The 21,893-nt window shown below is 51.3% G+C and overlaps 3 protein-coding genes across 6 annotated transcripts; 1 reads left to right on the top strand and 2 right to left on the bottom strand.

The window, feature by feature from the left end:
* Window positions 1-402: 402 nt before the first annotated feature.
* VAMP1 (vesicle associated membrane protein 1) lies at window positions 403-12,196 on the top strand. 2 transcript variants are annotated; one of them, XM_060658617.2, is made up of 5 exons: window positions 403-743; window positions 3,471-3,597; window positions 3,801-3,959; window positions 4,579-4,630; window positions 11,553-12,196. In XM_060658617.2, coding segments are annotated over exons 1-5 (405 nt in total). In that variant the 5' UTR covers window positions 403-741; the 3' UTR covers window positions 11,618-12,196. The 2 variants fall into 2 exon arrangements, with proteins under 2 accessions (XP_060514600.1, XP_060514601.1); XM_060658618.3 differs by lacking the exon at window positions 11,553-12,196 and adding an exon at window positions 5,041-7,253 and having other exon boundaries at window positions 419-743.
* TAPBPL (TAP binding protein like) lies at window positions 7,957-15,537 on the bottom strand. 2 transcript variants are annotated; one of them, XM_060658611.2, is made up of 7 exons: window positions 15,436-15,537; window positions 14,003-14,221; window positions 13,599-13,856; window positions 10,708-11,046; window positions 9,829-10,131; window positions 8,559-8,642; window positions 7,957-8,374 (listed from the first exon to the last, which is right to left on the bottom strand). In XM_060658611.2, the coding sequence occupies exons 1-7, from the start codon at window positions 15,479-15,481 to the stop codon at window positions 8,331-8,333; spliced, it is 1,293 nt and encodes a 430-aa protein (XP_060514594.1). In that variant the 5' UTR covers window positions 15,482-15,537; the 3' UTR covers window positions 7,957-8,330. The 2 variants fall into 2 exon arrangements, with proteins under 2 accessions (XP_060514594.1, XP_060514593.1); XM_060658610.2 differs by lacking the exon at window positions 15,436-15,537 and adding an exon at window positions 15,008-15,110.
* CD27 (CD27 molecule) lies at window positions 15,008-21,893 on the bottom strand. 2 transcript variants are annotated; one of them, XM_060658613.3, is made up of 6 exons: window positions 21,538-21,883; window positions 21,260-21,391; window positions 17,039-17,218; window positions 16,746-16,835; window positions 16,373-16,492; window positions 15,008-16,143 (listed from the first exon to the last, which is right to left on the bottom strand). In XM_060658613.3, exons 1-6 carry the CDS (start codon window positions 21,671-21,673, stop codon window positions 16,019-16,021), a joined length of 783 nt encoding a protein of 260 aa, XP_060514596.1. In that variant the 5' UTR covers window positions 21,674-21,883; the 3' UTR covers window positions 15,008-16,018. The 2 variants fall into 2 exon arrangements, with proteins under 2 accessions (XP_060514596.1, XP_060514598.1); XM_060658615.3 differs by lacking the exon at window positions 21,260-21,391 and having other exon boundaries at window positions 21,538-21,893.

Below are 21,893 nucleotides of genomic sequence, written 5' to 3'. Positions count from 1 at the left end.
TTGAGGACTTGGGGCTCAGCCTTTATGGATTCTGTACATCAGAGTTATTTGTGAGAGGTGGGTAGGTAAGGCGGAGCGCCGACCAGGTCTGCTCGCCTGTGAGCTGAACCTCTGTGAGCGAAACTGCCTCTACACCCAGCACGCTGGTGTCTAGGTCACTGAGAGCTGGGCCCGCCCGCGGCTGTGATTGGCTGGTGCTGCGAGCGCCTGGGGTCGTGGGCGGGCCCGGACTGCAGGAACTGCTCAGCGATTGGCTGCTAGGTACCCAAAAGGCCTAAATCAAACTGTTGGCGCCTCCCTTCCAGAGAGCTGGCGCGTTTTTCCATCTAGTCCCGTCGCTTAGTTAGACTGGTAAGCAAACGACAGTTGAAGTGGTGAGAGAACCGATCCCCTAAGCAACGGCTCTTTTCCGGAGTCGGGAATGAGAGGGGAGAGCTGGGATTGGCCAATTTGTAGGGACAGGGCGGGCTTGGCTTTATTCGGGCTTGGCTTCTGGACTGGCGCCTGTCCTGGGCTCGGATTGGGCTGCGGGATTGTCTACGTTACTGGGAGGCGTGGCCGACACTAATAAAGAGTGGGGCCCGCGCGGCAGCTGCGGTATGTTCCACCGCAGCTAGAGCCCGGGGTGGTCAGGTGGAGGCGAAGCGCGGCACTTCCGTCGACTTCACCCGCAGCGGTCCCCCGGTCTGTAGTCTCGCCGCAGCCACGGGAGAAAAGACGGAGCCCTCCGCCGCCACAGAAATGTGAGTTGACTCTGGTGTAGGGGGCTCCACACTTCCTTGCCAACTCCCACCCTCAGCGCCAGACTCTGCGGGACGGAAAATGGCGCATTGCAGCAGCTGCAGCGACACGGGGAAGCACCACCGCGCGCCGCCCCCAGACCTGGCCACCCCTGGGGAGAGAAGGCAGTACCCCATTCCTGCAGCAGCCACAGCCAGCACCCCACGGGCGGGGTAGGGGCGCGGGGGTCCCACCTTCATTGCACTGTCTTCTCTCGCCTGCGGGGCGCCTCATTCAGGTCTCTGTAATAGTGAAGCCGGGACCGGGCGAAGGTGGGGCATGGAGACACTGGGGAGGGGGTTCAAGACCCTTTCTTGTTGTCTAATTGTACTTGGGGCCTCTGGAAACAGTAATGAGTAGTGCACCTGCCAGTGAGTAACTTGGGTTGCCCTGCAATGTCTGGATTTATGTATGCCCCTCATCCCAGCTGTGACGCGTTACCCACCTCCCCCACGCCCCTCTTGGCAGTACGCAAAGGTCCCGAAACTTATCTGACAGTTCTTTGGCGCCAGGCGAGCAGCTCAGAAAGACTCAAGGGGCAGTGGCATGTGATTCCAAGCAGCCATTCATCTCAAGGCCACCTGTATAGGAGGTGTTTTCCTGTCGTTGACTCTTAGCCAAGTATTTGGAAGAGAAATAGAACCAAGGATCCCTGCCTTCCCCCAACAAATCAATTTAGTCTCTGACGGTCTTCAACATCAGCCCCATTCCCAAGATCCTGGGGGAGAACTGTGGCTAGACGAATCAAGTATTTCCCTGTCAGGACCACAATGAATTAAAAAAAGATTTTTCTTTCTTATTACTGTCTGGAATCCTGGCTTGGTCCTAGATATATTTGTGTTGCTTCTCCTAGTGACAAAAAAGGGAAAAGATTTCAGTAAGGTTTCATATGGGTTATGACTACCCCTGGATATTTTATTGCTGAGTGTTCCCAACTTCCAACAAATAGTAAGTGAAATGGTCCCTTCAGATGCTTTGTAACCATTTCATTTTTTCTTTATTTGATTTCTACAGTTTTAAATGTATGTGATATTCTATGCATTTTGGCCAAGCCCTAAGATTCCATTTTTTTTTTTTTTTTCCTCCTGCTTTGGGGAGGAGGGGGGATCCTTCTCAGTGGACTGGTTCCCAGTAGCAGGCATGTGGGATGAACTGAAGGAGATGGAGAGAGCATGGTGACTAGCAGGGCATCACGAGATCTCTGACCTTAATCTTGTCATTGGTGCCACCATACTGGACTGCTTCCAAGATCAAATACTGGCTGCTACATACTGAATTTTCCACCTTCAGAGAACTAGATTGCTTAGCTCAGTAGTAACACAAGAGTCTTGTGGCTTCCATGGCTTTGTGTATTTCTTTTCTTTGCTTCTTTTGTGCTTTAGAGGGAAATGAGAAAGTGATTTCTTGAATGGGGATGAGTCGGGTATAATCAGCTGGTAAAGCCTTTCTGAAGTTATTCTCTATTTTTTTAAGACCAAAAGAAATTCACTTAGGGAGGAAGAACTTCTGGGTATTCTATTGTGAGTAGTCAAGGCATTTCCTTTTGGTGACTTGTATGGTTTAATTCCTAATGCTTTTGCTCTTGGACTGAGCCTGGGAGGTATGTTTTTGAGATTCTGCTTCTGTTTGAGGAGTTCTTACTATAACCTCCATTCTCCATAAAGTTTGAGAATCTCCCTCTGCCAGTGGAGTCTTCCTTGGGAGAGAAAAATCTCATGCCCTAGGTTAGACTTCTAGAAATTCTTTAGGAGATGAATTTAGCCTCCATTGTTGGGACATGGAAAGGAGCTTATGTTGAAGACCCTTTCTCAGGCTAAGGGAAAGTAAGAACAATCTCTGTGTATAGTAGTATAAACCAGGATTTCTCTTTGGGACATAAAGAACTAGGGGAGCCTCCTGAGACTTGATGCCAAATCTAGAAAAGGAAGGGACATGATGTTTGTGATGCATGTACATTGGGGACCATTACCCATATTTTTGCTTCCTGTCTATGTTCTTGGAACAGTTTCATAACTAGCACAATTGCTTTGGGCCGCAGTTCTACCTAAGTAAAACCCCCATCTTCTCTGCCCCAAACAAAGCAAGCTAACAGTCCTGACTCAACTCTACCTACAGAAGCCTTGCCTTTGGTGATTTTCCCAAGTTGTCCTTATAGCAGTCACAACATACTAATGATTGTGTGAAACAACTGTTAACTAGATCCTCTTAAGCAGGGTCTGTTGGCTTGCCCTTTCTTCAGGCTTTGTGTAAAAGAGCTGCTCAGTCCACAAGCTTGTCCTGAGGGTTTAGTCTTTTGTGTGAATTTCTCCTAACCTGGATAGGAATTTTCCAGTTTGACTTCATGTGAAAGGCTTCTGACAGGAAAGTACCATCTAGTCTAAGACTGGCACATTTGTCCCCGTAGCCATTGTGCCAGAGGATATTTGAGTTTGGGTCAAAGGATAGCCCCAAGCAGGATCTCTTGATGCCATCCTGGATGTCCCTGAGCCCCATCTAAGTGTTGTTACAGGATTTTTCATCTTTTGGTTCTTCCTGTATGCTGCATCTTCTTACTTGGTGTTGTCAAGAAGTTAGAATCCTTTCTAGTTGCATATAACCTAATCACCTTGGTGTTGGTGATGGGGGTGAGAATACATGGGATTCCTTTCTGTCTCGGTTACGTTGTGTACTTGGCCCACTTCTCTCCACAGGTCTGCTCCGGCTCAGCCGCCCACTGAAGGGGCAGAAGGGGCTGCCCCAGGTGGGGGCCCCCCTGGCCCTCCTCCTAATACGACCAGTAACAGACGACTGCAGCAAACCCAGGCACAAGTGGAGGAAGTAAGTGGAGAGCTTTGTCTCTGAGAGTTTCCAGCTGCTAGAAGTTTAGAAACTTCTTTTTTTCTTTTTTCTTTTTTTTTTTTTTTAATAGAAGGGCAAGGCATTCTTGAGTTACATGGGGCCAGACTTGTGATTCCCTTATTGTTCTTACCTCTGTCTCTAGCAAGGAAGCTTACTGGCTTTGTTTCTGCAACCTCCCTCAGGTGGTGGACATCATGCGTGTGAATGTGGACAAGGTCCTGAAGAGGGATGAGATACTGTCACAGCTGGATGACCGAGCTGACGCCTTGCAGGTGGGAGCATCACAATTTGAGAGCAGTGCTGCCAAGCTAAAGAGGAAGTATTGGTGGAAAAACTGCAAGGTGAGTTTTCTTTTTCTCTCTGCCTTTACTTCCTGGGCCTCAACTCCTAGAAGGCAAGAAAACCTTTGGGCGCATACCTTCCTTACCTCTAGTGGCACAGGATCTCTGCCCTGCAGAACTCAGGAGAAAACCTGAAAGCCTCCTTGAGATGCATTACCCTGAATTGGCCACCAGGGTAGGCTAGAGTATTCAGAACCACTAACTGGGGGACAGTGATACCCTGAGGAGTTTGGAAATGGTCAGTCAAGCTGCTTTTCCCCAAAAGATCCCTGGAAAAATTTCCCCTGGACATTCCCCACACACAACTAACCTCAGCATGATGACTAGGCTAGATATATATTTAAATACCTGCAGCTTTTAGGAATGAGCTGAACACTTCATGATGAAAAATGAACTAGCTGGCTAAAGATCCCAAGTCTACACCTCCACCTGAGTTCCTTTCAAGGCCTTCGGGCAACAGGCGCTAAGCGAAACAGAGCAGGCTGCAGATGCTATGATGTTTCTGGGAAGCTTCAGATGTGGTGCAGGGTTAGGGTTAGGGTTAGGGTTAGGGTTAGGGTTATAGGTCTTTCCTCCTTCCCTAAATCCAAGGGCCCATTTTTGGTCAATGTTTCCTCAGATGATGATCATGCTGGGAGCTATCTGTGCCATCATCGTGGTAGTTATTGTAAGTAAGTATCGCTGAGGTTGCTGGTGGGGTGAAGAGGTGGGAAGGTCCTGGAGTCTTCTCCCAGCCCTGCCTGCCTGCCTGCCTGCCTGGGGAGTGGGGCTGCTCTGACTGAGGTATGGAGATCGCTGCTGTGGGGTCATCACCCGGTTTGGGAGGGAGGAAGGGCAAGGACAAAGGACTTCCTAGGTGGGCAAGCCTTCCCTCTGCAAGATATTGTGGGAAGATGGTCCCTCCTATTCTGAGGAAGTGGGGCTATGCTGTTTGTCACTGGCTGGGCTTAGGGGAGACCATGGGGATGGGACACCTGCAACTGTAAGCCCCGACTGTCTAGTAACTTGATGTAATTTGCCCTCTTGTTTTCTCCTGTCTCTTTCTCTTTTCCATCTGGGACTTCCTGATTCCTGTGTCCAGTCTACTTTTTTACTTGAGAATGTGCCACCCCTTCCCTGTTCTCCATTGCCATCCAACTCATGTCCCCTTCCCTCTGTTTACTCTCTCAACAAACGTCCCCATCTACCTCCCTCCACCCCGTCCAGGCTTCTCCGTCGCCCACTCCTTCTTTTCTGTTGCTTTCATTTGCACTGTGTCCCTCAACACTAGAATTGCTGCTCGTGGCACCGTCCTGAAGTAACCACCTGAAGAGCAACAGCTGGCACCTTCCCCCTACCCCGTTCTTATGTACCCACTCAAGTTCCCCCAAAGCCAAAAAGAGTGGGAGGCCAAGAGAAGAGGAAGGGGTGTAGCTGGGGTGATATGCCCAAGAACGTGCCAAGACCAGGGGGAGGAGAAGGGTATCTGGTGCCCGTGGTGCCACCAGGAAAGGCCAGGCCACTGGCAGGAGGAGGCTGTGAACAGCTAGAAGAATGGCAGCTCACTCAAGACTGCCCTGGTCACATGGGGCTCTTCTCCTAGGCCAGGCCTGCAGAGGATCCTGGGGTGGGCCCAGAGACCAACTTGGTTCTGGTGCAATACCCTTTTAGAAAGTCAAGCTTATTTTTGCAGTAATTTCTAATCTGTTAGTCCAAGATTTTCTATGTTGTCAGGGATATTACAACCTTTTGCTTTGTTTTCTGGAGACCTAGAGCACACACGTTAATTGCTAAAGTACCAGCTTCATTCCTATCCTAGATGCAGCCCCATAAGCTCATGACTACAAGGGGCTGTCTCTCATCCACATTTTCTGCAGCATTCTGTGTTGTTCCTGAGAATACCAAATAATTCCATAGAGCCAAAGCTTGGGACTCTCCATTTTAATTGTTGGCATAGGTAAAGAGAGTATGTGTTAATTCCAGAGAGACAATGAGTCAAAGACCCAATCTGAAAATAACAAGATCGGAAGAAGCTACCTCTTGCCTGCTTTTTGAGGAGGGTCCTGTTCCTCCCTTCCCATTGATAAAGTGTGAAGTGTTAGGAATGAGGGTCCTTGGACTCTCAGGGACTCCTTTTCTCTACACTATTCCCAGCTACTTGCCAAAGGCAAGGACGAGGCAGGAGGTCCTTCCTGAGGGTAGCCGATTCTGAGTGTTCAGAGAAGTCCGATGTACTTGCCAGCCCAGTCTCAGGTGGGAGGCGGGACGGTCTGTAGACAAGTGTGCTTGTGGACTGCTGTGCTGTCATGGGGCCCTCTCATCGAGAGCCACCTGTCTGTTCTTCCTGCACTGTATTCCCCTTCTAAACCACCTGTACCCATCTGAATGCCACTTTGCCTCCTTTCCTTTCCTCTGCGTGGTTTGTGGGGACAGACAGTGGAAGCTGAGGCGGCCACTGGTGGACTTCAGATAGGGTGTTGAGTGGAATAGACCCAGGTGTGAGGGGAGGAGGGCAGGCTGGGAACAGGAGGGGGAGCACCCATGACCCTTTATTCTTCCTGTCATCTGGCCCATGTGCAGGAAGAGGCTGAGGCCAGGCTGGGCTGGGTCTGGATGCCATTTTCCACGCAGCAGCATTTCATTGCGCAAAACCATCCTTCCTTTCCCTTTGCCCCCTTTTCCCACATTCCCTTCGTCCTGCCCCAGGGCAGGACTGAAGAGCTGGAAGAAAGCAGTCAGTGTACCCTCCCAACGGCCCCCCTCGAAGGTCTCCACTCTCCTCTGGGCTCCTCCTTGCCTAATGCAGGGGGTCACCGCTGGAGAAGAACCACCAGTGTCCTCGATGTGTCCCGAGCCTGGAGCCAATTCGCCCTCTTGGCCCACCTAGCCCTGTCACAGGAATTCTTTCCTGGGTTTCTGTCCCTCTGAGGCTCACCAGATGTAGTTGGCTTTGTTCTTTTGGGGATGTTTGCCCTTCTACTTTCTTTCTCACCCCACCCTGTACCCTCTTCTGTGTCTTTGCTGTCCCCCCTCCCGCCCCCCCAACCACCCATGTGCATGAGCAAATATGCAACCAAACCCCGGGACTTTGCAGTCAAATGAAGCCAAGCTTCCCACATCCCCTTCTTCTTTGGTTTGCCATGAGGCGATGTGGGGTTTCCACTGTTTGTCTGTCATCACCTCTGTCTTTTTTCCTACCCCCAACCCCATACTTGTATAGAATAATAACAGTTGTACTTCCACCAAAGGCATGTGGCATATTTACCAATCTCATGTATTCTGAACAAAGGCAAAAAATATAAATTCCTACCACTATGCTGACTTGGTTGTTGTTTGGGTTGGAGTCACTGAGGAGGGGCCAGGGTGGGGCGTTGTTTTCCTTCTCTAGTCTGATGTTGTGTGAGGCCGGAAGGCTGGCTTATGTGTGCCGTGTGGTCTTCTCGAGATGAAAGATGTGTGTGTTGGCACAGGAAGTGGTCTCTGCTCTTGTTCGTACCCGGAGCAGCCCAACTCTTCCAGGTGCTAGCGAGAGGAAGTGATGGCAGGAAGCTGAGTGGGCATCTCGAACATCACCTCACAAACAACTGCAGGTTTTCTCAGACACCTCCTGTCCACCTCCTTCCTAGGTCCCCAGGCTGCGCGGCCTGTCCCGGGGGCGTGCCAAGATGAGGCCTCAGCAAACACGCCCATTCCCCAGCAGCCTCACGTAGTTTCCTTACACCGAGTTCCACTGTGCTGACCAGACACAATTTAGAAATGGATGAAAAGAGACATCTTCCCCCTGCAGTTGAGGGACTGAGGAGTTTGTAGGTATCCTGAAATGCCCGGTAGCTGTCTAAAGGGGTACAACCTTAATTGCAGCTCAAGGGTACACAGAGCAACTGGCGTGGAGCCCCAAGGCTGCCTCTGAGGGCCTTTGTTTGACACCTTGAACACTCTGCGAGTCGGCGGCATGGCTAGGCTTGGGGACAGGGCTCATTTGGGTCCAGTGTGGGGAAAGATGGCAACGTGGAAAAGCTTTGTTTCTGAGGACACAAGGGGCTTTTATTTGGACAGAGTTCAAATGTTTGCATGTGATGGCCCAACCCCCACCCTTTTGCCCCCCGGCCCCTCACTTTCTCCTTTCTTAATGTCTTCCCATTTTCTTTTCCTACCACAGGCTTATTTTTAACCTCCACACAGACATTCTGCCTTCCTACCACCCTCTCACCTCTTCACGTTTTCTCCTTTGGTGTTCAGCCCAGGGACACAATGAAGGAAGGCAGAGACGTGCACAGAGCCCGAGCCCGAGCCCCTGTGACCTGTGCCTTCCTCATGCCTTTCTTCAGGCCTTTTTAGGGTCCTTCTGGGAGAATGTGACTACTCTTTCTTCTTACTGAGGCAGGAGAGTGGTTACCCAGAGGGCCTCAGCGTCTTGGCAGACCTCGGTGAGGGAGCTAGGGGAAAACAAGGGGGTAGGAGGTTGGTTTCAGTTGGGGTAACCCCATAAATGGTGGGGGGATGGGCCGGGACTCGGGACACTTGGGTTTCATCCTTGGTCTGGGTGGGGAGGGGGCTACAGCTGGCTAATCTTCAGGTGAAGAGGGGCTGGGGCAGGGCTAAGGACCAGCAGGAGCTTACCTGGCCATCTCTGGAGCCCCAGGAACAACAGTGTAAGAAGGAAGAGGCTGCTGGCCAAGAGGACTCCAAAGGCCGTTTTCTGCTCTGTAGGTTGAAAGCAGCATAGGCAGGAATTAGTAGGCAGGAATCCTTTCTGAGCCCAAGCCAGATCCCCAGCAAGAGGTACAAAGGAGGGAAGGAGGGAAGGAGAGGGAGAGACAGACAGACACCCTATCACTGGTGAAGGAGCTCATAGCAAGTGTTCTGCTTTTGCCCAGGAACTGGGCGCACTGTAGTATTCATACTTGTTCAAGATTGTCGGGTGTCCATGTGTTCCTCCACACGGGATTTCCTACCTCTTCCCACCCTGGGACATTTTTAATTGCTTCATGAGAGCGATTTAGATTAGATTAATTGTTGACGGGTAAACTGGAATTTTGCGACTAGCTGGGGAATGGTGTAAGCTGAGGCAAAACTCCCAGTTTTTGGGAAACTTGGCAGTCTGGTCAGCCACCAAATGATGCCCAGTGTTCCTGGATGTTTGCATCTCTTGTTGAAAACCTTTCAATGACATTCTGTGACTTCAGCATGAAATTCCAGCTCGAAGGCCCATTGTGATCTACCCACTAATAGCCAGAGAGGGTTGAAGGCTGTAGGGGAGCCCATTTTTCATATTTTCTTTTTTACCATTTACGAGGTAGGTGACTTTGGGCAAATTTCTTAACATCTGTAAGTGCCAGTTTGCTCAACAGTAAAATGGGAGTTGTGATAATACATGTAATCGTACAGCTGAGTGCTTGATTCATGTAAATGCTCAATAAATGTAGTTACTTTCAAGCTTTAGAGCCACTTCTTTCTTTTCCCACACACCCTTGGCTCTAGCTGTGCAGTTCCCACATTTTCCTTAGACTTATAATTTGGCCGTCAGATGTGCCCTTTTTCCCATCTTAGCTGTTCCCTTCCCGCTGAGCTAGCTAGCTTGGCTTGAATGTCTCCTCCAGGCTGTCCTCTGTGACTGCCTAGTCAGTCCCTCCAACCTGACTAAGCGCCTTGAGGGCAGGAACAATTCACCCTTGATCTCCCACTGTCAGTACATCGCCTGGTACCCTGGAACCTGGGGTGTAATGATGCATCTCGGCATGTGGTGGCAGCTATGGAGGCTGCCACCTTGGGAAAGGAGCCAAGGCTGAACAAAGTGCTGAGGGAAGCAGAACAAGGCCAAAGATGAGCTGGGGGCAGGCGAGCCATGAGCCCAAGTATGGAGGTGGGGAAAAGAGGGCACTCCTAGTACCTGGTGGGGCAACCCAGGCAGTGGACCTAAGGGGCTCCTCCAGGGAGATGTGGGTGACCTGGCAGGTGTAAGTGGTGCCTTCAGGGCCAGGTTCTGCCTTCAAGAAGGAGGAGACGCTGTAGGTGCCCGCTGTGCTTTGCCGGAGGCTGGAGAAGGAGGCCCCAGAGACGGGGACTGGGGCTCCACCTGGCTCTTCTCGGATCCACGTCACAGTCATGTCCAGAGGATAATAGCCAGCGATGTTGCAGATGAGGGTGGGTGGCAGCGCTTTGTTTGTCAAGCTTAGTTGTACTTTGGGGGAAGCTGGAAGAAAGAACGAGGAATCAGATTCCAGAGGGATCCAGCCGGACAGCAGAGTTGCCCAAAGCATTCTCTTCCTGCTGGGAGTGAGGGCGGGTTGTGGGAGCTCAGTGGAGTGCCAAGGGGGCTGTAATGGGTCCACCCTAGATGCGGGCCAGGAGGGGTGCGCCTTCCACAGGTAATTGAAAAGCAATAGGAAAACCAACGAAAGGTTGGCTTCTTATTGTCACTGTAAGCTGGCGATTTTAAAGGACGTCAGTGATGAAATACTCCTGCCAGTCAGACAGCCCCTCCATGGTTTGCCGCTGCTCCTTCTTAGGATGTGCTCCAGAGGATGGAGGTACTTGGAGACAGCCAGCCAGGGCAGGGCAGCAGGCTCCTGGGCTGGGAAATTGCGTACTGGAATTATCCTGGAGTCTGACAGAGAACAGTCTGCACTTCTAGGATGGAGATGGCAGTTAGGTTGTGGCCATTCAGCCTGCTTCTCAGAAAATTGCCCTTGTGTTGGATGCTGTCCTGGAAAACACCTCCATAGGCATATCCCTTCCCCTCTCCTTGGAGAACCGAAAATGACCTCACCTTGGACGTGGAGCTGGACGATCTGTTGGGCTTGGTACAGAGAGGTGGTGATCTGGCAAATGTAGGTCCCCTCGTCCTTCAGGGTGAGGCTAGGCAGGGTGAGGGAGGCATCCCCGGCCAGGAGTAGCTGCTCTGACTCCAGGGAGGCACCCTCCCGCTTGGCCTGCCGCTGCCCCGTGGTCCAGCTGTATACCAGCTGGCCATGGCCCTTATGTTGCAGCCGCCACTCCACGCCAGTCAGGTCTAAGCCCGGGGCCACGGAGAAGCCACAGTGCAGGGAGGCTGAGGACCCCAGCAGGAAATTCAGCAATGGGGTCTGTGTTGTCACTTGGAGCTCCACTATAGTGAGAAAAAGAAGGGTGACTGTGGGCTACTTCCTCCTCGAGTCCACCTGATCGCTAAGCTGTGGGCATGTTGTGGGCGTATGCCTGTCCCTGCCTCCTTCCTGGACATTTTCCATCAGGTGCAACCACAAAATGGGGCACGTGGGTGGCACAGTTAGGCATCTGACCCTGGATCATGGCTCAGGTCATGATCTCACAGTTCATGAGTTCAAGCCCCACGTTGGGTTCTGCACTGATGGTGTGGAGCCTGCTCGGGATTCTGTCTCTCCTTCTCTCTGCCCCTCCCCTGCTTGTGCTCTCTCTCTCTCTCTCAAAATAAATAAATTAAAAAAAAAAAAAAAGATGGAACCACAAAGAAATGGTGCTGTGGAAAAGCAGCATGGCACACATGGTAATCCTAACTATTTTGGAGTCACTTACCCCCGGATAATCTGACGAAAGCTATGGACTTCCCACCAGAAAATTACACATGCAAAATTATGTGTTGCCATTGACCCTCAGGTAAGACCACTGGAATAGCAGCAAAAGCTTTGGAACCCTGCTTCTTCCACTTACTAGCTCTGTGACCTTGGGCAAGGCAGTAAGGGTTGCCAAGGTCATCTGCTTAAGGCAAAGCTGCTGCGAAGACTAAATAGGAATAAGAGATTTAAAAAGCACCCAGTGGTAGTATTTGTGCCAAACATGCTGAAGCTGAATCTAATGAGGAAAACAATCAGACACATCCAAATGGTGGGATACTCTACAAGACAGCAGGCCTGGACTCTTCAAAATGTCAATGCTAGGAAAAGACTGTTCTGGAGTAAAGGAGGCTAAAGGCACAGGACAACTGAATGCATGACCCTTGTTTGAATCCTGGACTTAAAACAAAAACAAACTAGAACAGTAGTGGGACCACTGGAGAAATTTGAACTTGGACTCTATATTGACAGTACTATTGCATCAATTTTAAAATTTCTTAAGTCTGGCGGCACCTGGGTGTCTCAGTCGGTTAAGCGTCTTGACTTCGGCTCAGGTCATGATCTCATGGTTCATGAGTTCAAGCCCCACGTCCAACTGTGCACTGACGGTATGGAGCCTGCTTGGGATTCTCTCTCTGCCCTTTCCCACTTGTATGTGCGCACATGCGCCCATTCTCCCTCTCTCTCTCAAAATAAATAAATGAACATTAAAGAACATTTCTTAAGTCTAACGCTCAGTGGTGTACCAAGTAATGGTAGGAATGGACTGCCTTGGCAGGGAGGAGTGTTTTATCACTGATAGTGTTCAAGATTGTCAATATGGTGGTGATGTAACGGTGAGAATATGTTCTTAAAGTCTTTACACACTGTACTCCCTTATTGCCTGCACCACCCTAGACTGCTCCCCACCTTGGTTTGCTGCCAAGGTGATGGTTTTGTGATTATGAAAGAATATCCTTGTTTTTGGTTATAAACTTTGTGTTATGAGCCAATACATGACATACATGGAAACATTTGGGGTGAAGTGTTGGAATGTCTGCAATTTACTTTCAGTTCAGGGGGGGATACCTATCCTTTCATCTATCAAGAGAGAGAATGCGGCAAGACATTAATAATTGGTTGATACAGGGGCATCTGGGTGGCTCAGTAGGTTAAGCTACCAACTTCGGCTCAGGTCATGATCTCATGGCAGGTGAGTTCGAGCCCCGTGTCGGTTCTGTGCTGACAGCTCGGAGCCTGGAGCCTGCTTCGGATTCTGTGTCTCCCTCTCTGTCTGCCCCTCCCCTGCTCGTGCTCTATCTCTCTTTCCTTCAAAAATAAATAAACATTAAAAAATAATTGGGTGAATGGTATACAGGTGCTCATTACATTATTCTTTTACCTTTTTGTAGGTTTGAAATATCCCTACAAAAGGAAGAAAGACGGGGGGGGGGAATACCTCCCCCAAAGGGGGAATACCCTAGCATGGCTTAGGTATTCCCCCTAAGCCATGCTAGGACTATGGCTGACACTGGACAGACATGAGAACCCCTCTTTTCTGCTGTGGCAGGGTAAAGTTAGGTTGAGTCTTCTGGGGCTTTCTAAGGATAAGAGGCTAGCCCCCTAATCTCTGGACTTGGTTGTCCTCTTTTTAGAGGCAAAATACTGGATTTGAGGAGCTCTGGAGAAGCCTATCATCATGTTCTCAATTTCCTGTGTCCTCTGGGATGTGCCAGGTTGGAAAGGGCAAGAACCAGGTTTTGCTAATAAGAGTTAATGAACAAATCCTGCATGTGCGTCGCTCTAATCATCTTGAAGCACCAGAACAGGCTGGCTTTCACCGAGATACAACTGGTGCTTGGTTTAATAAGACTGCTATGGACAGCGTACGTGAACAGAGCCTCGCATGTCATTTCCTCACACAAGGGAGGTGAAAATGATCCCAGTCCAATCCTTTGGGTCTTTAGGAGAAAGGACTGAGGCTAGGGGACACCCTGAGATGACTGATGTGGATGGAAGTGTACTTATTCCCTTCCTTCTTCTAGTCCCCCATAAGCTGCCTACTTGAAAAAACCCACAACTTTATTTCTGCTACTTTTAATTTTCTCACCTGCAGTCTGCACCATCCCCTGGGGGCTCAGGGGCAGCTTCAGTGTGGGGTGCAAAACAGCCCCATTCTCAGCATCCCTGAGAACCTTCATCACCATGGAGACACTAGGTCCCCCTCCGGGTACCTGCACGTTGGCAATGAACGAAGCTTTCTTCTCAGTGGCCTGGAGGAGATAGTGGGAGATGTCACAGGATACCTCCTTCCCGTTGCAGTCAGCATGGAGTAAGGCCTCGGCTTGAGGAATCTGTACCAAGTTCACTGGGGGAGAAGGGCAGCACAGAGGTCTAGTTGGATTGAGAACACCTGGGTCCATGGGAAACAGGTGCGGTGGGTGTCCTCAGGAACTGCGCCGTCCCAGCGGAGGGAGCCCAGAAAGATTGAGACATAGGGCGGAGGGCTCTTACCTGAGGCCTCGAAGGTAACAGGTGGGTTGTCTTTGGCCAGTGTGCCCCCTTGGAAATCAGTGAAGGCTTCCAGGGAGCCATCATCCAGCACTGGTACCTGCCTCAGCACGAGCAAGGCCTCCACCGTGGTCCTACTGCTGGCAAGACTTCCAGGGTGCCTGTCTTCCTCCACCAGGAAGCAGTCTAGGACCACATCCACCTCCCGCCACTGCCTTTCTTCTGCAGGTTAAAGACAGGAGTGAGCACCCTCTTGCCCAGAGAGTTGCTTCTGTACTCGCCTCGCACCCCAACTGTGGAGTCATCAAGGAAGGTGTAGAAGTTGTCATCCAGGGTCCTAGCTGTCTCTGTGTCCTTCTCTCGTCACCCCCAAACCAGCTTTCTGGGAAGCACCTGCTAGTCCAGGCACATACCTGGTATGAATTGAAGTCCTGATTTACATTGCTCAGGAGAGTTTATGTTTTTATTCTCATTACAACTGCCAGCCAAAAAACTCCCTCTTCAGTCAAAGGAATTCTTGGCAAAAGCACATAAATGAGCAAAATTACCACTGGGAGAGGAGACAGGCCGCCCGTGTGGCGAGGGGAGTTGGCACAATTTCCCAGCCAGCCCACTGGGTCTACTCAGCTTTCTGCGGTTACAGGTGGCCTGCCCCTCCCCCACCTCCAGGGCACACCTCCCGGGGATTTCCCAGCTTTCCGCTTGGGAAGGTGTCTGCTCCCAGGCAGTGCCCTCTCCACTAGGCCCCCCACCGCATCCCCCAGGAGGCCTCTCTTCCTTTGCCCTTTCCCACAGGCTGCGGCCTCCTCCCCAACACCATTGGTTCCTTATTTTGCCAGCCTTTCTCCTGTTGGGCTTAGGAGGCTGCTGGAAGCCGTCCCCCTCCCCCCACCCCCTTCCCCTTCTGGAATCTCGGGGTGGGTGGGTCCCTGGTGCGCCCTGGGTCCAACACCCCCACCCTCCTCTTCCCTCCCCCTCCCCCCACTCCGGCCGGCGCTCCCCGCTCACCTGGGTCTGCCGCCACTCGGGACAGGGCCAGGCAGAGCAGCAGGCACCAGCCCTGCCCCGCGCCCATGGGGGCTGCGCTGCCACCCCTCCCGCCCCGCCGTCCTTCCCCACTGCTCCGGCGGGTGCGTCCCGGCTGGAGAAGAGGGGGCTCTCCGAACCACCCTTTCTGGCCTGTAGCTTTCTCTCCAGCCCTTGGCCTCCTCCTCTTTCGCTTTCACTTCGAGTGTCACCGCGGCTGCTTCTGCCTGGGAGTGAAACCACTAACTAGGCGCGCGTGCCAGCGTCGTGATCACGGTTCTCCTTTCTTCCCCCGCCTCCCTCAAATCCTCTCGTTCTGTCAAGACCTGACTTCAACGGCATGCATCCTTGGACCCCCCACCCAAGAGAGCGGAGCTGAAGTAAGGGAGGGGGTGGGGGGAGGCAGAGACCGAAGCCAGAAGCAGGATCCCCAGGAGCCTGGGAACCTTTCTTCATTTTCGGTTGGTGCCACACCCCCTGGCGGTCCTCCTTCGGCGACTGGGGCGGGCCCCTAGCACCAGCCTGCCCAGGAGAGAGCTCCTCCTTCAGATCCCGGATCTGGGAGTGGCTGGCGCCCAGAGATTGAATTTCAGAGCGCGCGCGGAGAGCATCGGTGTGTGGCTGGCCGTCACTTTATTTTGCCGAATTTCTACGTCAGTGATACAGCACGTGGGGGTTCGTAGGCAGAAGTGTGTTTTCCAGCTAGGGCCTCAGCCCTCCAGTGCAGCGCAGGGGCGAAGCCGGCTGAGCCAGGGCACACTCGGGCTCCTGTGACCCACCCTCCACCGCATCCCCTCGTGTCCTTGTCACTGCCAGTCTCCAAAAGGCACGTTCTCAAGTCTGCACACAGGAAAGGGTCCTGATAAGAGGATGGTACTGAAACCGGGGGTGCCAGGTCTCATTCGGCTCATCGGCCTGGGTGGCCTATGGGGTGGGACTGAGGCTGGGATTTTATTGTAGTGATGACCTCCCCACCTCCCAAGGCGAGCACGCTCAGGGGTAGGAAGCAGGCTCTGGTTTTCGGTAGTCTTCCTGAATGGGGATGGCGCCCCCCTCTTCCTCCCTGGGGCAGCTGTAAGGACAAGGCTCTGCAGGCATCACTGGACTTTCTTCTTTGTCTGCAGGAGGAGAATCAGAGGCAGTAAAGGTGGGGGGTGGTGAAAGGAGGGTTAGCTTGGGGGAGGCTGTCAGGGGGTGCCGACGAAGAGGCGAGAGAGAAGGCGGGAGCAAGGGTTGGTAAATATGGTGCGAGGGAGGCTTCCGAGAGGTTCCAGGCATGGGTGGTGGGGCTAAGGAAGTAGGGTGGGGTGCAGGGACAGGACTGGAGACCTGCATTTTGTCTCTTACTTAGTCCATTTTTTCTTTGTTGATGGAGGCACAGGGCTCCGACCATGGTGAAAGCAAGAAACATTCCAGAGAGGACCACAAAGATGCGGATGCAGTCTGTGCTGCACAGGGACCTTTGGGCTGTGGTAGACAGGGGCCACACAAGTGTTTTGGGGGAGGGCCTAGGTCTCGACTCTCCTCAGCCCAGGCCTCCTGTTACCCATCTGCCATCTCTCTCTCACCCCGATCCCCACTGCTACCATTGGACTAAGTCCTTTCCTAATCCTTAGATTCTGCTTCTCCTACTTCTTACTCCTACTCCAGGAGCTTTCTGGCTGACTTCCCTCTCTTGTATGCATTCTCTCTGGGGGTGGAGAATGGGGAGGAAACTCACGTGGTCCGTGGGTAGAGAGAGCTGGAGCAGGCAGCCACCTGAAATCAGCTAGAGTTTGCACCTGCCGGACTGTCCCGGCCTCTGGCATCTCTAGAAAAAGAGACAGGGTGAGCAGCAGCAGGGCACCTCCTAGGGCACAAGCCTGGGCTGAATGAAGGCCTGAGGCCTAAGAGGCGCTGGGTGAGATGGGAAGGCTGACCAGCTGGCCAGGCAACTTATGTGGGGAGGGTGCTGGTTGGGGGCGGGGGTGACCCTTATCCCTGTGACTGGACAAAGTGTTGCCTGGAACTTACTTTTGGCGTAAGGTAAGTGGGTGGGTTGTGGGTGTGGGCCTGGGGCCTGAGATGGACGAGGTGTCAGTGAGGGGTTTGAAGGAGGATCACACTCGGTACACTCCTTGTCCCTGCACTGCCAGCCCTTGGGACAGGCACACTCTGCATTGGCGGTGAGGGTGCAGTTTCGAATGAGGAGACCTGGGGACAGAGGAGGGCAGGAGGAACACGAGAAGCTCAGGCCTCAGAGACCTGCAAGGCGCGCTCGCCAAATCCTATCTTGAGCTGCCGTCCCAGACCCGGCTCCCGGAACTCCTGCCCCATCTACACAAGGGCCTGCCCCTCCCTCGCTGTCACCTAGTGCCTCTACCTTTATTACTATTGCCATGAAAGGAAAAATTTAGACCTTTTAGAAAATTCATGCTTCGGAAATGCAAACTGGAAAAAGTAGAAACAGCCTGCATGATTTTCTCTCTTATTCACTGATACTTTTATAACTTCTTGAAGTGTAATTTACTTACAGAGAGGTACACTGATCAGAAGCATCAAGCTTGAGAATTGCTACAAATTGGACCCATAGACAAGAGAAGCAGAGTTCCTTTCTAGTCACTACCTCCTCCCACCCACACATAACCACCATCTAGCCTGACTTCCTAACACTGCGAGTTCATTTTGCAATACATTTGTGTAGTCATGCGTGTGTGCTTACTTGTATCAGGCACTCTTATTCAGTCTTTGTGAAATTCATCCACATTGTAACCATAGGCTATTCCTTCTCCTGCTGTATAGTATTCCACTGTATGAATTTCCCATGATTCAGTTATCTATTCTACTGCAAATGGCACGTGGGTAGTGTCCAGTTTTTAAGCAATCAGGAATAGTGCTGCTATGGTCCCTGATAGGTTTTTATTTTTTAATTTGTTTTTAAATGTTCATTTTTGAGAGGGGGGAGGGGCAAAAAGAGAGGGAGAGAGAGAATCTCAAGCAGGCTCTGAGCTGGCAGTGCAGAGCCCGATGCGGGCTCAAACCCACAAACCATGAGATCATGACCTGAGCTGAAATCAAGAGTTGGACACTTAAGCAACTGAGCCACCCAGGTGGCCCCCTGATAGGTTTTTAACTTTACTAGAGATTTACTTCATTACTAACACACTTTGCCTTTAAAAAAAATTTTTTTTAAATGTTTATTTATTTTTGAGAGACAGAGACACAGAGTGCAAACAGAGGAGGGCAGAGAGAGGGAGACACAGAATCTGAAGCTGGCTCCAGGCTCTGAGCTGTCAGCACAGAGCCCGATGCAGGGCTCAAACCCACAAACCGTGAGATCATGACCTGAGCTGGAGTCGGACACTCAACTGACTGAGCCACCCAGGTGCCCCTACTTTGCCTTTTAAATAGAAATGTTATTCAAGTGTAGAGGTTGGGTGCTGAATGACTGCCAATAAATTATACTAGAGGAGGAGGATGTGAGGGGTTCTAGTCTGGGTTGGACTCACAGGTGGTTGGGGTTAAGAAGAGGAGGGTGATTCTGGGGAAGGCATTGGCACCAGACGTGGGCCAGGTTTGCCCATGGACTGGTGGGACCTTAGGACAGTGCACTCATGGGGAACCAGGGAGAAGAGCCCCCACAGGCAAGGAGGGGTGCAGAAAGGAAGGCTGGCAGATGTCGAAGATGCCTACTAGTACTCTAATATTCCTTTAGCATGTGCTTTTTGTGAGGAAAGGGAGAGGGACACAAATTCCTTCTTCCCATCCTTAGGCCCCTAGGGCTGCTTCTTTCTGAATTTTGACTCGTAGTTGCTACTAGAATTTGGTTTCCTTGTGGCTTACCAAGAATTGTGAGCCAGCCTGGACAAGGATCTGCAAGAAGAGAACAGTGATAGGGGAGAGGAGAAGAGGTAGGCAAAGGTGAGGAAGATCACCTCAGACCCAGGAGGGGGTGGGCAGGAGGGTATCTGCCCAAAGGCAAGAGAAGGGTTAAGGAGGGGGCTGAGCTTGGTTACAATGGAAGGCGTGCCATTGTTTTTAGTGATGAGTATCCAGAGACCTGGGAATTCTTTTCACCTTGTATAACCTGTACCCCAAATTCCAGGCGAATTTCAAGCACTTTTCCATTTTACCCATGGGAATACTGAGGTCCAGAGGGGGCCAAACTCATTCAGCCTCACCCCTGGCCACCGTCACCTGGAGTCCCTCAGCCAATTGCTGCCTGAGAGTTTTGGGGCCTATGGGCTGAGTCTGAATCGCCTGGTCTGGAACACAGCAAAGGGAGTTCAGGCTGGTTCAGTATTGGGAAAAGGCCTTTTGGCGGGGCCTGCAGAATGAGTGGGTGGACTTTGACTAAAATAATTCCAGGGGTGCCTGTGTGGTTAAGTCGGTTGGGCATCCTACTCTTGGTGTTGGCTCCAGTCATGATCTCACAGTTCCTGAGATCAAGCCCTGAGTAGGGCTCCGTGCTGAACATGGAGCCTGGTTGGGATTCTCTCTCTCCCACTCTCTCTGCCCCTGCCCTGCTTGTGTTCACTCTCTCTCTCTCTCAAAATAAATAAACATCAAAAATAAATAAATAATTCCAACCCTGCTGGGGTTGCTGACAAGAAGAGAAAAGCATCCATTAATATATTTTTAAGTTGAGTGGACTGAGGAATACTTCTTGTGTATTTGAGATGTTGTGTTTTTTTTTGACTTATTTGCAATGGCAAACCTTTTTTCGTTTGTTTTTATTTTTATTTTTTAATATTTACTTATTTTGAGAGAGAGAAAAAAAGAGAGGGGGAAGACCAGAGAAAGAGAGAGGGAGAGAGAATCCCAAGCAGGCTCCGTGCTGTCAGTGCAAAGCCCGATGTGGGGCTAGAACCCACGAACTGTGAGATCATGACCTGAGCTGAAGTTGGATGTGCAACTGACTGAGCCACCCAGGTGCCCCAAGGGACCACTTTAAAGTCTGCTGCTCTATCTGGGCTGGCACACAGATTCTGAAATTCTAGCTAAGATGCAGAAATAATAAAAGAATTCACATCAGCTGCACATGTTACTTCTTCATTTAAAAAAGATAAAATTACTGGGGTGCCTGGGTGGCTCAGTCAGTTAAGCATCCGACTTCAGCCCAGGTCATGATCCTGCGCTTCGTGGGTTTGAGTCCCACGTCAGGCCCTGTGCTGACAGCTCGGATGGAGCTTAGAGCCTGGAGCCTGCTTCAGATTCTGTGTCTCCCTCTCTCTCTCTCTGCCCCTCCCCTGCTTGCACTCTGTCTCTCTGTCTCCCAAAAATAAATAAACATTAAAAAAATTTTTTAAAGATAAAATTACAAAATAAACCAGAAATATAGGCCACATACATATTCATTTTCCTAAATTGGCTGTTGTGCAAAAAAAAAAAAAGAAAGAAAGGATGTTACTCGACTGGCTGGTATTGTTATTTCCGTAGGGGCACCTGGGTGGCTCAGTCAGTTGAGCCTTCAGCTCTTGATTTTGGCTCAGACCATGATCTCATGGTTTGTGAGATTGAGCCCTGAGTTGGGCTCCGTACTGACAGCTTGGAGCTTGCTTGGGATTCTCTCTTTCCCTCTCTCTCTCTCTGCCCCTCCCCTGCACTCTCTCTCTCTCTCTCTCAAAATAAATAAAAATAAATATTAAAAAAAAAAAGAGAGGGGGTGCTTGGATGACTCAGTTGGTTAAGGGTTTGACTCTTGATTTTAGCTCAGGTCATGATCTCACAGTTCGTGAGTTCAAGCCCCACATTGGGCTCTGTGCTGACTGTGGAGCCTGCTTGGGATTCTCTCTCTCCCTCTCTCTGCCTCTCCTCTGTTCTCTCTCTCTCTCAAATAAATACAGAAAGAAAGAAAGAAAGAAAGAAAGAAAGAAAGAAAGAAAGAAAGAAAGAAAGATGTACTCCAAGTTCCAAATGAATGTGCACTTCAGACACAGCCAATTCATCAATGGGGGTTTGCTCACCTGAAATCTGGGACCTAGGACCACCTCCCTTTTTTTTCACTTCCCCCTTTATATTGTCATGATCTGAGTTGTGCACCCATTCTCCGCAGCTCCCCAAATTCTGCTTACCCCATTCCCTGTAACGCTAGAGTTCTCTCCACATCAATATGTGCCCTGCCCAGGGCACCCCATTTCCCAGCATTGGCTCCACTTGCAGTAGCCTTGAAGTGACAAGCTCTGACCTCCCTCCTCTTTGCTTCTCCATCCCCGGCTCTGCCACCTTGATCCCCCAGAGGTTTGCCCATCTCACCAGAGTTACAATGCCGACAACTCTCACAGTGGCGCCGGATGTGGTGGTCTGGTGAGAAGGAGGCCCCCAGTATGCATGGATCACACTGAGCAGCCTCTCCGTGTCTGTCACAGTCCTTCACCAGGAAAGTCCCTGTGAGCAGAGGTCTGGGTCAAGGCCCAAGGAAGGCCACTTCTCTGCCCTCTTCAAGGTGGTACCGGATTCCTCTCCTTGCTGGAACTCAGATGCGCTCTCCACTGCCCTTCACCCCAAACCCCTGGCAAGGGCTCCTCTCTTACCTGGCTTACACATCTGGCAGCACAGTTGTCCCTGGGCCCAGTAATGCTTCTCTGGACAGCACTGGGGGGCCAGGGTAGCCGAGAGCCCCGCCAGGGTCCCCAGAATCCACAGCCAGCAGGGGGGTGGCCGGGCCATGGCTCTTGCCCAGGGGAGCTCTTTCTGCACTCCAGCCACTGACCTCTGGGCTCTGCGGACCTGCTGCCCCCAGCTGGGTGCGGGCGCCTGCTCTCTGCACCTCCTGGGCAGCAGCTGTAGGTGCTCTTCGAGTTGCTGGTTTCAGGTGGCAAGCCAACCTTTGATGGCAGCTGAAGCTCTCTGGTGGCTGTTTTTTTTCTCAAAGCAGTGACTTCCACCC

Source organism: Panthera onca, chromosome B4 (genome assembly GCF_046562875.1).
Source record: "Panthera onca isolate mPanOnc1 chromosome B4, mPanOnc1 haplotype 2, whole genome shotgun sequence".
In the NCBI taxonomy this organism is placed as follows: domain Eukaryota; kingdom Metazoa; phylum Chordata; class Mammalia; order Carnivora; family Felidae; genus Panthera; species Panthera onca.
The sequence above is the reverse complement of the archived record's forward strand: the minus strand, read 5'-3'. Positions and strand labels throughout refer to the sequence as shown.

What these genes read in the sequence shown, in the direction of transcription:
- VAMP1 (XM_060658617.2), top strand. An exon ending in CCCAGGCACAAGTGGAGGAA is followed by an intron (nt 3,598 to 3,800) that starts GTAAGTGGAGAG and finishes AACCTCCCTCAG; the next exon opens with GTGGTGGACATCATGCGTGT. An exon ending in ATTGGTGGAAAAACTGCAAG is followed by an intron (nt 3,960 to 4,578) that starts GTGAGTTTTCTT and finishes ATGTTTCCTCAG; the next exon opens with ATGATGATCATGCTGGGAGC.
- TAPBPL (XM_060658610.2), bottom strand. Translation starts at nt 15,074, where the DNA reads ATGGGCGCGGGGCAGGGCTGGTGCCTGCTGCTCTGCCTGGCCCTGTCC. An exon ending in CGTCCAGCTCCACGTCCAAG is followed by an intron (nt 10,132 to 10,707) that starts GTGAGGTCATTT and finishes TCTTTCTTCCAG; the next exon opens with CTTCCCCCAAAGTACAACTA. An exon ending in TGCCTGGGTTGCCCCACCAG is followed by an intron (nt 8,643 to 9,828) that starts GTACTAGGAGTG and finishes TTCAACCTACAG; the next exon opens with AGCAGAAAACGGCCTTTGGA.
- CD27 (XM_060658613.3), bottom strand. Translation starts at nt 21,673, where the DNA reads ATGGCCCGGCCACCCCCCTGCTGGCTGTGGATTCTGGGGACCCTGGCG. An exon ending in TTGTCGGCATTGTAACTCTG is followed by an intron (nt 17,219 to 21,259) that starts GTGAGATGGGCA and finishes CTCTGTCCCCAG; the next exon opens with GTCTCCTCATTCGAAACTGC. An exon ending in CCACTTACCTTACGCCAAAA is followed by an intron (nt 16,836 to 17,038) that starts GTAAGTTCCAGG and finishes CTCTTTTTCTAG; the next exon opens with AGATGCCAGAGGCCGGGACA.